The sequence below is a fragment of the Papaver somniferum genome, unplaced genomic scaffold (assembly GCF_003573695.1).
Source record: "Papaver somniferum cultivar HN1 unplaced genomic scaffold, ASM357369v1 unplaced-scaffold_23, whole genome shotgun sequence".
Taxonomy (NCBI): Eukaryota; Viridiplantae; Streptophyta; class Magnoliopsida; order Ranunculales; family Papaveraceae; genus Papaver; species Papaver somniferum.
In genome coordinates this window covers 14,087-27,578 of record NW_020633263.1, presented here as the reverse complement: position 1 = coordinate 27,578, position 13,492 = coordinate 14,087, and the positions used below count along the sequence as shown (strand labels likewise).

The 13,492-nt window shown below is 35.6% G+C and overlaps 3 protein-coding genes across 3 annotated transcripts; 2 read left to right on the top strand and 1 right to left on the bottom strand.

Moving 5' to 3' along the window:
• Window positions 1-1,470: 1,470 nt before the first annotated feature.
• LOC113340758 (F-box/kelch-repeat protein At3g06240-like) lies at window positions 1,471-2,277 on the bottom strand. The gene has a single exon (XM_026585831.1). The coding sequence runs from the start codon at window positions 2,275-2,277 to the stop codon at window positions 1,471-1,473; it is 807 nt and encodes a 268-aa protein (XP_026441616.1).
• Window positions 2,278-6,569: 4,292 nt separating this feature from the next.
• Window positions 6,570-8,839, top strand: LOC113340767. The gene is made up of 7 exons (XM_026585841.1): window positions 6,570-6,690; window positions 6,896-7,105; window positions 7,248-7,449; window positions 7,560-7,754; window positions 7,883-8,052; window positions 8,140-8,338; window positions 8,510-8,839. Exons 2-7 carry the CDS (start codon window positions 7,057-7,059, stop codon window positions 8,652-8,654), a joined length of 960 nt encoding a protein of 319 aa, XP_026441626.1. The 5' UTR covers window positions 6,570-6,690; window positions 6,896-7,056; the 3' UTR covers window positions 8,655-8,839.
• A 3,135-nt stretch (window positions 8,840-11,974) lies between these two features.
• On the top strand, window positions 11,975-13,051 carry LOC113340757 (F-box protein At3g07870-like). Its single transcript, XM_026585830.1, has one exon. It carries the CDS (start codon window positions 11,975-11,977, stop codon window positions 13,049-13,051), a length of 1,077 nt encoding a protein of 358 aa, XP_026441615.1.
• The last annotated feature ends 441 nt before the right edge of the window (window positions 13,052-13,492 follow it).

Below are 13,492 nucleotides of genomic sequence, written 5' to 3'. Positions count from 1 at the left end.
AATTGCTCCATTAGCAAAGATGCCAGACGAAAAGAATTTATAAGGGATTTTTTCTTTCGCTCTCCACCCAGTTTGAGAACCTAGAGTATATACCTCCACCTGTCCATGGAGAGCATATACCCCGAATCCAACTTCTTGCCACGCTGAATCTCTTCGTTCTGTTAAGCCCGGAAGACAAAGAAATTCTCCTGTTAATGGATTACAAATACCAGACGGAATTTTTCTCGTTCTGTATGATTGAAGACAAACCAAACTGTTACATGAACCAATAATGTTGTTACCCCTTGATGAATGTATTTTACACGGTTTAACCTTTCAAGTGTTTGGTTGGAGTAGGATTTGTTGAGACCTACTTGAAACTGATCGCCATAGTAGAGCTGTACTACCAGTCGTGGTAGAGATGGAGTATTATATTTAAGGTTTGCATATGCGAACAAAAAACCAATTTTATTTTTACCGATGATGTCTCTCCATGTTCTGCAAACTCGTTTGCTCTACATAAGCGAGAAAGTATGTTGTGTATGATATCTGTGGGAAGATTCTCCATCAAGATGATTTTGGTTCAAAAGCTTCGCCTTCGATCTTGGTTTAACTGTAAAACCCTAATGAGTTGTTAATGAAACTCCCTTGAAACCGTATTGTGACGGTAGAAGGCGAAACCAAGTTCTTATACAATCGGGTTATAGATTCTCATATATATGGGATATGGGCTTAATAAAGGTAATATGAACGGATCACATAGGGGGCACAAGCCCCACGTTATTTTCACTGCAAAAATGTGAACCCACGGCAGCTAGAGAAAGACTTGGTGCTTCTCTTGCTAATTAAGCGCAATAAACATTAGACTTCAGGATGGAAAACAAAACAGAAAAATAACTAAATTCATGTAACTACCAGTCTTCATCCGAGAGAAAAATAATACTTAAAAATACATAAGCATTAACTCACAAGTCACAACAAAGGCAATATGTGTTGTTGTTTTTTTAACGTCGGCATAATCAACCAGGCATTAATCTTATCAAACGAACAATCTGCCATATTCTACTGGTACCATTTTCAGATCCTGCCACACAAAACTCCTTTCCAGGTGAGAAAACGAAGAAAAATGTTTCATGTGTGTGCCTACCATTTGGGGTCGCAGAAGACTGACCGAGGCCAGCCGTGAATATTTGTTATAACAATCAAATACAGGTGACCCCTACGGTTAATGCAAAAATTAGCATTAGAAGATAAGCATTCCAAGATAGATATTAAAAAATCATTGTCATTTCAAGAACACGAAACAAAAAAGACTGACAAACTAATTTAATTTGCAGCTTAATGGAAGGACATTAAAGCAAAATCACACTGTAGGATAGTTAATAAATGATAAACTAATTAATAAAAGACGCTCGATCTCTTTTCTACCCTGCATGGCACTAGCTAGTACTCATCTTACTGTCGGAACTCTCAATATCCGAAGTCACATTATCACCAGAACACTCTCCTAAATCTTTTAAAGAAACAAGTGTGTTCATGTGAGGGATTGCTTGAAGGCCTAAAAAAACCATTACTATCACCATCCCAAAGCTTAGTTAAAGTAGATGTATTACTGTCGTAGATGCATAGTTTCCTATAATCCTGGCATAATAAAACTTCATTGCTCTTTGTAATTGCAAAAGGCTTATAATTGCACATCTCTGGTCCTCCAAATGCTATATGGAAGTCCTTACTCCAACTCCAATTGTGGTCATAGTACTCTCGTGTAACTCTAGGTTGTCGTATTTTTGCGTTGTTGTCCCGTTTTTTTAATGCCCATATATCTTGGATTTCGTCACAGTCTTGACTTTCATCCCATACAGTGTGAATAAAACACATGTTCCCCCCTAACAAACTGAGTCTAAAAGTGTCAAATGCTGTAAAAGAATCTAAAGGTAGTGTCGAGACGCATTTGAACTTCTCATCCGCCAGATCGAAGGCGACAATCCGAGGCACCTGTTCGCCTATTTTTCCAATCCAATGAATTACTCCATTAACAAAGAGACCTGACGAATACAAAATGTAAAGGATGTCTTCTTTTTCCCTCCACCCATTTTGTGAGCCAAGAGTGTATACCGCCACATGCCCCTTCCACACATTGTTTAACTCAGTGTAACTGCATCTAACAACCTTATACTCATTGGTGGAAGGAAGGTATCCAAATCCAAATACCAGCCGCTGGTCATATTCTGGCTTAAGTTCGCTTGGAAGAATAAGGAATTCTCCTGTTAGAGTATCTCCATTCGAATGTGATGTCATTCCTACGTGGTTGCTCTTTGAAGACATCCTCCAGGGGAAATAACGCTAAAAACCCTAGAATTTAGGAGGAAAATATAATCTATCTCCAACCGGAAATGTTTTAGGTTAAATCATGTGTCCACTTGTACTACTTTAATTGGCCATACAACTTATTTTGTGAATTATCCTAATCGTGATTAATCTTGAAATCAATCTAATTTGAACTAATCAAAAAAATCACACACCAAATGTTTGCCAATCTCGAAGAGCATCTCCAACAGAAGTAAAAAATCCTAGGTGGCTTTTTTATTTAGTCCTTTTATTTATGGGGTCCACACATAGAGAAAATATAGGACCTTATATCTAAAAATTTATCTCCAACCGTGAGAATATTAATCCTTAAATTAAAAGAAAATTGGTTAAAAACATGAACGTGGAGGTGTAATCGGAGGTGTAGATAACATTTTCTTGAACACCTTCATAATTAGTAATTGGTCCCTCCTAACTTATAGGACCCTACTATTGGAGATGGATTTATGCCAAACGGGAATCTGAAATCCTATGTGTCATTAAAAATAAATAAATCCACCCTCTCTTGAAGATGTTCTAATAGTGTCTTACGTCCTTTTTTTTTATACTATGTAATATATTTTTCCGTTCACGAAGTTCAAGTGAAACTTGTTAATGGTGATAAGTTGTTCTGCATATCTGTGTACGAAAAGCATGGAAGATTTGATTTTTTCACTCGAGATAATTTATTTTCGGTATAAATTACAAATCAAGGAAAAATTGGTGATTGGGATGGCTCACATCCTCGGGAAAAAACCTCTAAAACCAGAGAATGGAGTAGAGGATGTTAAAATAACTGCCGTGTCAAGTCATCCTCACATCCTCCTTCACGTTCCCATTGGAGAAGAAAATTTTGAAAAACTTAAAAAATCCTATGTGGCCTGGATTCTAGGATGTTTATCTAGTCTCATCGGAGATGCTCTTACTGGATTGCAAATACCACAATAAGATGCCATTGTGACAAAGTTATAAGAGTGAAGACAAACCAAACCGTTGCATGAACCAACCATGTGATTACTCCAGTATTTGGCTCAGAAACTGTATTTTACACCCTCTATAAATGATTAATTATTTTTTAATTATAAATATTTTCTTAATTAATTATAATATTTATTTCTATTAATAAATAATTTTTATAAATAATATCAACAGACATTTTTGGGGACAATGAGTAGTAGAAGGTGTGGAGGCCGAAATATTAGTGTTGGTTAAGGGCGGAGCCAAACACAATTATATTTATTTTTGTTCTTTTATCGTAAAATGGGATACAAAATCCATTTTTCACACGTATCCAACTTTCTATTATATTTTATTAATATAATGAGTAATTTTGTTCTTTATCGCTGGGGTTTTTCAACTTAACAATTTTTAAATGTTTTATTAATTAGTGTCTCATTGATTGTTCATAATGATTAATTATATTTCTATTATAAATGTCCCTTTAATAATCTAACATAAATACATAATTTTATTAATTAATAATATTACTAAAAACTATATTAATTCCAATGGTGTATAAACATTGGCAGGTATTTGTGAATGGTGGAGACGATAACATTACTATTGGTGGAAGAAATAGTGGTCGTGGATGGTTTTTATGGTGGTGGGTATTGGTAATAGTAGTGGATGATAAGAATTTTTGCTTTTTAGTGAGTTTTATTGACCGAGTAAAAGAAAAATCTTCATAAAACATGCAACATTGTATTGTGAAAGATGTAATTGGTGGTTTTTAGCACGATTGATAAGGACAAAAACCAAATATTTCGAGGATGATACCGGAACGTATAAGACAATATGATCATGACTGTCGGATCACCGAAACGATATCCGTATTATATAAAGGCAATTGGTGTACCCGTGTAAGAGAACATTATCACTCTCCCATGTACTATTACATTCTTTTTCCTGAAAGACCATCAATGTCGAGTTGTTTCGCGACAACTACCTACAGAGACAACAACTTTCAGGATATAAAACCTTATTGACCGGGAAAATGTATTTTCATTCTAAAATATTTGTTTGAAAATTATGTTTGTTCATCGAAATCATCATAAAAAACTATAAATCGTAAATCCAAATTTCCCCTCCGATGTTTATAGAATATTTTTTATATTTGACATTCTCAAATCATGCGACCTCATGATTACAAAACAACAATATCAAACTACGGATCAATATGTATAGGTTTCATTCACTGGGTTAGAAGGTATAGTAGATACAGATAGGTAGATCAAATAAAGCAGAACATGACTGAGAATACTTCGATAATTTGGTCAAGAAATAAGGTCAAAAATTTAAGATTAACTTTCTATAAGACTAATTAGATCGGCTTCGGTAGGAGCCGACTAAAATATGGATTAATAATAATTTCCACTAAGACAATTGCAAAACATAGTTTGGCTAACTCTGCCTATGTAAAGAGTGGTCAAGATTTGTCCTTCCTCAATTGCTATGTTATGTGAGAAGAAGGTGATATCTAAGATTGAGGTACAATTCAAATCTATTAGATTCATACCATTTACAACTGGACGCCTTGAAAAAAATTGACGTGTTGTTGTTATTATTATAGGTAAGGGATACATTGACCACACTTGCGCAAATAGCTCACTTCACAAATGATTGGTGTTGCATGTACTGTCTAGAATGCAACGAGGAATTTGAGGAAACAAGGCACCAGAAGCAGTGTCCAAAGTATTTTGGATATAGTAACTTAGACCCGATGTAATACTTATGTTTGTTTTTTTTTCTACAATCTATTATTTAAGAAAAATGAACATTGCAAATACATAACATCAACAAAAATTAGACAGATTGCGTTTGATAATAATGGCTACTGATGGTCCAGAAACAACAAAAGAAAGGAATTGTTTTAAAAGAATTCCTGGGATATACAACGGATTACTTGATACGAATGAAAGAGGTATAACTATTTCGATTCTGAAATCACATAAATTTCACAGTAGAAGATGACATCAAGTTTAAAGTTTGTAACAAACATAATATGGCTAACTAAAATGTTAAAAACAAATATGATATATAAACTTAGAAAGCCGTGGGACTTGAAGAGGCCAATTTTGAAAACTACAATCTTAGAAAGCAACGATCCACAATACCATAATTTTTTTTTTTATAAATATTCAACGTAGAACATGTCAACTTTTGGTAAAGGATCTATTGACAACCTATTAATTTGAAATAGGATCAGAGAGTACAATATGTGTTCAAGGTTCTTTATGAGGTAATGTGTCGCCAGATTGTATTCCAAGTGAAGGTAGGAACAAATGTAAGTGACAAAATGTCCAAGACTTTTGAAGTTACCATACCCTTCGTTAAGACGAACTGCTGGGCACAATACTTTGTTGAAGATTTAATAGCAGAGGTTCGCATATATACAATCCCTTCAAAAAGGTAATGGGTACACATTTTAAACATTGTCATCTAATGGGTGTTGAAAAATTACAGGAAAATCATGTCACATTGGAGAGTTTGTATCATCCGTTCTATGCAAAAAAAAATACTATTTTATGCCTATTGGAGGATCGACAACATGACCATGATAGATGAGTTAGCTGGAGCGAAATAGGAGCATGGGGCGACTTTTATGGACGATATTTATTAGTTGATTTCACTAAGATGAGCGTTGTTGACGACATATTTCCAAAAAATATTTAAACTTCCATGTTCATGTAGAGCATTATCTCGTTATAAGCAATGAACCTAAATAAAAAAGTGTTTGGAAGTTAAGATTATATTTCTTTCGTTGGATCAAATCTCCGGCGGCAAAAATATTAAAGGAAAAAAACAAGAAAAAAATAGAGGAAGATCCCAACTATTTTTATGCAAAACCCATATTAAATCATAAGGAGTTGATAAGTATTCGGGACACAAATTATACGATATATTAAAAATGAACCAACATCATGGCCCGTGCCGTTATGGCACAGGTTAAGGGCTAGTTAACCTACAAAGTGAAGAACAGTGCCTAAAAATGACCTGGTATGTTCTAAATTAGTCCCAACTAGCTTTTTGTTGCTCAAATACGTAAAAATTCATTTTTCTTACATTTTCAGAGCTAATTACTGTTGGAATTTTGCTCTTGCAATTTCAGAGCTAATTACGGGGCTCTTGGGCCTCTGGATGTTTTTTTCCCCTTTGTTTGGGCATAAGGCCGCTTGCAATTTCTACAGGGGCGATACGGAGGGTGTTTTCATATCTGACGTGTAGGATTGCCCTCGTTTTAGGGTTTCGCTTATAAGAAAGACAAGGCCGTCGAAAGTAGATGCCTCGTTTCTCATCTCAAATAACTTTGTATCTGTAATCTTTTGAGTTTCCAGACTTAATCTCAGTTTCCAATTGAATCATGAGGTAATTTCTACATATTTAAATTTGTTTCGAATTCGGTTTCAATTGGATTAATGGTCGATTTGAAGTCAATTTTTTTGTGAAAGACGGGCTGGGGATTGTTTCTTTTTTGCTAATTTGTTTGTTGTTTTTGATGTTTCCATTTTTTTTATCACATTTTCTTACTCTCATGTGAATCTCATCTCCTTACCTAATTTGATGTTTCAAGTTCGACGTTTGAAGAGGAGATGAAGCTGTCTCCAATAAAAAGTCCCAAACTGATGGTAGAAGATACGGAAAAGACGGTGGTGTTAGAAGGTTTGGAGAAGACGATTCAAGGGAGGGAGCAGACCTTTGTTTTGTGCTTTCCTAGCGCCGTGGTTTATAAAGATGTTCGAAATCTTGATGGAATTTGAGAAGATCAGTTTGAAATTAATAAGTACACCATTCGTACATTATATCTTTTGTTTCAGTGCTATATTTTTTTTATGCATTGTTAATGGTTTCATCTTTTATCTTGATATTGACTATTTCTAGTGCATTATTGATTCGAATTCATTTGGTTTTGTTTGTGTTTTTAGGGATCAGATTAGTATGCGCCACAGAGAAGTTTTTTATTCAATTCTTCGCCATGGAAGGTAGAAACATTTTGCCCAATGTTACTCCAGCAGAGTTTTGTCCCTATCCTTTTGTAGCTATGGTAGTGGAAGGTGAAGATGCTATTAGTAAAGTTCATCAGCTAACATCAACGGCCGAGAGATATCCCTTTCTGATACCTGCTGTGTAATGTTCTTGACTGCATTGTTATCTCTCATTTTAATTTATATTTATAATATAGTACTGGTAGATAACACTACTATACAGTTAGTGAAGTTGAGTATTTTGTGTTACAGGCGTGCTTATAGCAGTGTCACACCTGATAGTGTGGAAGAAGATTGTAGATTGTGGTTTGGTATTGACTCTGCAAACTGGATAGAAGAAGCAAAAGAAAGTAATCTTCTGGCAGTCGCACTCCCAGGTGGCCAAACATTTGGCCCTGTTGAAACAGTGTTGGAGAAGTTAGCTGAACAGTGTCACCTTAAGTACGAGTAAGCTGCAGTCTCTAGTTATGAAATACATATCTAATTTTACAGAGTTCGTTGCTCTTTGTTATTTCTATCTTTACTCCTGTTTAATATTCTCAATACGTTGTAAGATGGAATTCGTCTCCTTTTAGGTACTTCAAGGAACAGAATTTAGCCAGCAGTTCCGATCTCTACAGCAGTTTCTACAGCAATTTCTACAATGAAGATCTGACATTCGTCTTAATCAGGCCTATGGCTTTTGAAAAGGGATGTGTGGGTCATCTGCTATCCATTATTGAGAACACGTGTTTGTGCTTCAGAGGTTTGCGAACGTCTTTGATTTCATCTTGTTTATTGTTTGTTTAGGTTGATGACATATTTAAGATCTGATACAATCTTTTAATGTTAGGTATGGATTTGGTAAAGAAACCTGAAAATCCTATTGGCGATGCATGGCCTGCTGATTCTTGTTCCTCACATGAAAAGGATGAATATGGCATTGCCTTGCTTATTGAAAATTTTTACTATAATGATGTACAATTAAACACGAGTTGCAGCGATGCTGGTATGCTGATTGACACAAGCAAAGAGAAGGTTGGAATTTTCAGGTGAATATGTTATACCTTCTTGGAGGTTTAAGTCGACTGTTTTTGTTTTTTGTTTTTTTTTTAATTATTTTGCAAACAAAACGATTATTAGTTGAACACATACAGTTGGTATGCTTGCCTGTGTTTCTGGTTTTCCTGTGGAGGCTCATTTTACCTTATGTTTTATGGCAGCGACTTAATTTACGTAGGCAAGCCTGGTGACACTTGTATGATTGGTGATTATTTCAAATGCGGTACTGTTTCCTGGGTGGATTCCAGCACTGGTGCTGTCTGTGGTGGTTATTTTTTGACAACCTTGTCGAGCCTCCAATTTTAAGATGACCAAGCATGATGTGTTCTTATCGGGTATATCTATTGTCTCTGAATTGGGAAATGCCGTGTATTACTCATTTTCTCTATGTTTGGAACGAACTTAATCATTTTCTCCATGTTTGGAACGAACACAAATTCCGAGCACGATTAAATAAATAAATAGACTTTTCCCTTTTTTTGGTCTGTAAAGAATTGTGTGATGAGTTTCGAACTTAGATCACTTTTTTACTATTTATTTATTTATTATTATTATTTTTCTTTTTTTTGTTGAATCACACTTTTTTTATTAATTGAAAGGCTAAAAAACCAAGCCTAAAGTTTTACAGGACTAAAAATAAAAGCTAAAATCAATACAGACTGTGACTTAACTCATAAAGAGACTAAACACTAGCAAATGAATCAAGACAGAATTTTAACATAAACAGAAATAGGATACTCTTGGCTGCTCAATTCTCTTTAGAAAAGAAGGTCTCCCCTTGTGAATAATTCTTTCTCCTGCATTCAAATATACTCCATTTGTTGCTAGTGTGTTTGCCGAAAAATTTATTTCCTTTATGCAGTGTGTTAATTTTAGAAGGTTATTATTGGGGCGTCACATTCCATTAGAGGGAATTTTAGAAGGCTATTATTGGGGCGTCACATTCCATTAGAGGGGCGTCACCTAATAGGACAAAAACGGGTCATCCAGAAGTAATATCAAAAATCCCTTATCTCAAATAATCTTGTAATGATCGAATAACCCTTTAGTTAATTTTAATTTTATTTAATTTAATTAGATAATAATTAATTTTACGGTTGGAATCGATCCAGACCTGGACGTAAAACCAATTTCTACGGTTGGAATCAATCAAAATTTGGACGTAAAATCAATTTCTACGGTTGGAATTAAAAAGAACCTGGACGTAAAATTGAAATTTACAGCTAGGTTGACGAAAGGAAAATTTAGTAAACTAAACCTAGACGTAAAATTGAAAATTACGGTTGGAATTCAACTAAACCTAGATGTAAAATTGAAAATTACGATTGGAATTCAACTAAACTTGGACGTAAAATCACTTCTATGGTTGGAATTAAAAGAAAACTGGACCGTAAAATCGGATTTTACGGTTGGAATTAAAAGAAACCTGGACGTAAAATGAGCTTCTACGGTTGGAAACTAATCCAAACCTGGACGTTAAACTACATGCAAATAAAATTTTACGTTGGAGTTAATCCTAACCTGGACGTAAAATCACTTATACGGTTTTTAAGTTTTATTTTAGTTAAAGGGTAAGCTAGACATTTTGTATATGTGTTAGGATATCCAATAACTACTCTTTTGGACATTAAGAATCAGTGAAACCCTCTATTGGAGTGTGAGGCCTCAATAATAGCCTTCTAATTTTACTGTTTCAAACTTGTCAACCACCTTGGGCCATCTTACTTTTATGGACCAGAGTATTTCACCATCTTTAAACCTTTCAATGGCAGTAATTGAATCAGATTGAATGATTATCTTGGAGCATTCATATAAGCAGCATATTCAAGAGCACACAATACAGCATATAGTTCTACCGAACGGTGGTTGCACGCACCTAAAATGATTAAGTCCGTCTATTTGTATTCATTCGGTAGTAGTTGAAGAGTAAACTGTTTGTGTATATCTATAGATTGTATATATATGTTGTTTTAGGTGTAGCAGTAGACAACAGTATTCTATAAACTTATAACTTTATATTCATTGCATATTTTCATGGCGAATGATAGTTTCAAAAGAAATTATCAAACCTTCTCGCCCAACTCCCAATCACCTTTAAACCTTCAACTTATCCCACTTTGATTAGCTTGCTCCTCCATTTTATACTCCACTCCTTTATTACTGCAATCAATTATAACGATGTTGAAGCTTGAAGCAGTCGATAGTTGTTCTGTAATAAATAAATCTTTAGCTGAAGCTTTAAGGCAATTCTATCCCTTAGCTGGTAAGGTCATTGATGACATGCGCAAATTATTTCGAAACGAAAGTAAGTAATTGCCAGCTCTCTCAACTTATCCAACATCCTGATGTCCATGAAGTCGCAAATATATTCCTTCCGTTTGAACCCCGGGATCCTGGATTACTTTCCATGCGACTTCCTTTAATATCTGTCGAAGTCAATGTCTTCGACCGAGGACCGTGGTGGCGGAATTGCGATTGGTTTGTGCATCTCCCACAAAATAATTGATGCTTCACCATTTTCATCAACGATTTGGGCTACTACTCGTGGTATTAGTTCTGTAAATGGTCATCAACAAATGAAAGGTTCCGATTTCGGGTTACAATGTCTTTTCCCACAAAAAGATTTAACCGGTTTCAAACCGCCTGCCTCTCTGCCGATGAATGGAGTAGTGGTTACGAAGAAGAATCGACAGAATTACAGTACCAGCTGCCGACTCGTGTTGAAGCGCCGTCTGGTTTGATTTGGAAATGTTTGATTGATATAGATCAAGGCAAGATCATGAAGGAGGCTACTGATGAACCTCCTGCCGTAACCGTTTACCTACTGACACATGCAATAAATATGAGATCAAGGATAGTTCCGCCAAACTCCTTTGGCAATATGGCTTGCCTTGCGGTTGCTCCCCACGTCTCCATGAATGATGGCAGGGATAATGAAGTAAAAGACAAGGACTACCCAGATTTGGTGAGTAAAGTTAGGGACACCATAGAGAAAATTGATGGAGATTACATAGAAGAACTGCGAACTACTGATATCGATGCTGCACTTCACTAGTTGGTGCAGGTTCAGAATTCGGTTTTGGAAAGCCAACATGGATAAGTATTTCTTCAATCCCCTTTAAGAATATGGTTGTGCTAATGGATACTAGTTCAGGTGACGGAATCGAAGCCACTGTGAGCTTGGATATCGAAGACGCTGCTGATTTTGAACATCGACTCCTTGCATTCATGTCCTAGCTAGCTAGCTTCTAGCTACTTGTATTTTATATTGGCTTTCCAGCTCTGTATGCATTTTATTAAGGCAATTGAACTAGAATTTGGATTTCAAAGGACTTCGGTTCGGTCACAATATATATAAACCGATTTGTTTTCTTTTATAACACTGAATTACCAACCTAGGGTTTATGTGATTCCCCTCCCTACCATCAGAGTTTTTAAGGTCTAGAGAGAAACCAATATCTTTAAATTTTCATGGAGAACCTTCCCACAGATATTATAGAAATATACTTTTACGCTTACCGATTCAATCTATTTTACAGAGCAAACGAGTATGTAACACTTGGAAAAAGATCATCGGTAATAATAAAACAGGCCTCCTGTTTGCATACGGAAACCATAATTATAGCATGTCAGTTAAATCAGGAACAGAAGTACAACTCTACTATGGAGATAAGTATGAAGTAAATCTCGAGCAATATTACTCCAACAAAACACTTACAAAGTTAGACCGTGTTAAAGACAGTTTGCGAGGAACATATAGCAATTGTTGTTATCACTTGGTTGATTCATGCAATGGCTTAGTTTGTATTCAGTCGTATAACGGCCAACTCCCTACTTTTGGTGGTATTTGCAATCCAGTGACAGGAGAATGTCTTTTTCTTCCTGGCTTAAGAGAACCAAAATATCCAGGGTGGCGACATGTGGGATTTGGATACCTACCTTCCACCAATGAGTACAAGGTTGTCAGATGCACTTACAATGGTGCTCGGAAGGGACATGTGGAAGTATATACTCTTGGCTCTCAAAGTGGGTGGAGAAGAAAAGAAAACATCCCTTACAGATTCTATTCCTCGGGTCTCTTGGCTAACGGAGCAATTCATTGGATTGGCGAGACAGGCCAACCAGGAGCACAACAGGTGTATAAGATTGTCGCCTATGATTTAGTGGATGAGAAGTTCAAGTACGTCTTATCACTACCCTTTAGTAATTTTAAGCGATACGATGGTAGAAGACTCGTGTTGTTAGGCGGAAACTTGTGTGCAGTTCACTATATTGGCTGCCGAGATAAAATCCTAGTATGGGCACTTAAAAAGAGGATTGAGAATACAAGAATATTGCAACCCAAAGTGACACGAGAGGGGTACTACAACCATGAGTGGGGTTGGAGTGAAGAGTTCAGTATGACAATCAACCATGAGCCAATGAATTATTGGTACATGCCATTTGCTATTACAAAGAACAATGAAATTTTATTATGGCATGAACATAGGCAAGAAGTATATTGCTATGATAATAATTCATCAACCTTCACTAAGCTTTGGGAGGACGATGGTAAGGGTTCTTCATGTGTTCAAGCAATTCCTCACATGAATACTCTTGTTTCTTTAAAAGATCTTGGAGAATGTTGTGGTGATGATGATGTGACTTCAGCTGATGATGAGAATTCCAAGATCTCGAAACAGTGTAAAAAGAGGAAGTGCTAGCGCGGTGTAGGTTAGAAAGCGATTTAGCTCCTTTGTTAATTACTGTAGTTTTAATTAGTATAACTATATATGTGTTTTTTGTTTTCCTCTTTGATTTTTAAGCAGGAAAGTTAGATCGTTAATCCAGAAAAAACATTCACAGTTGTTTAATTTTTATTATTAAATTTCTTACTAATAACAAATTATGTTTTTCTGTATTTGATTGTTAAATCATTGCCCAGAAGGCTAGAAGCATTAACTTTATGTGTGTGAGAGAGAAGTATGCATGCCTTTCAGACTGAGACAGGCATCCTCCTTGTTGTATCTTGGCTTGGGCTTCGTCTTTTTCCAAGATAACATATTAGTAGAAAATAATATTTAATCCCATTTATATTGGGCTTTAGACAGTTTAGTCTTGTCACCTAAAACCTCATACTGGGAGATCCTTTTTTACCAAATTTA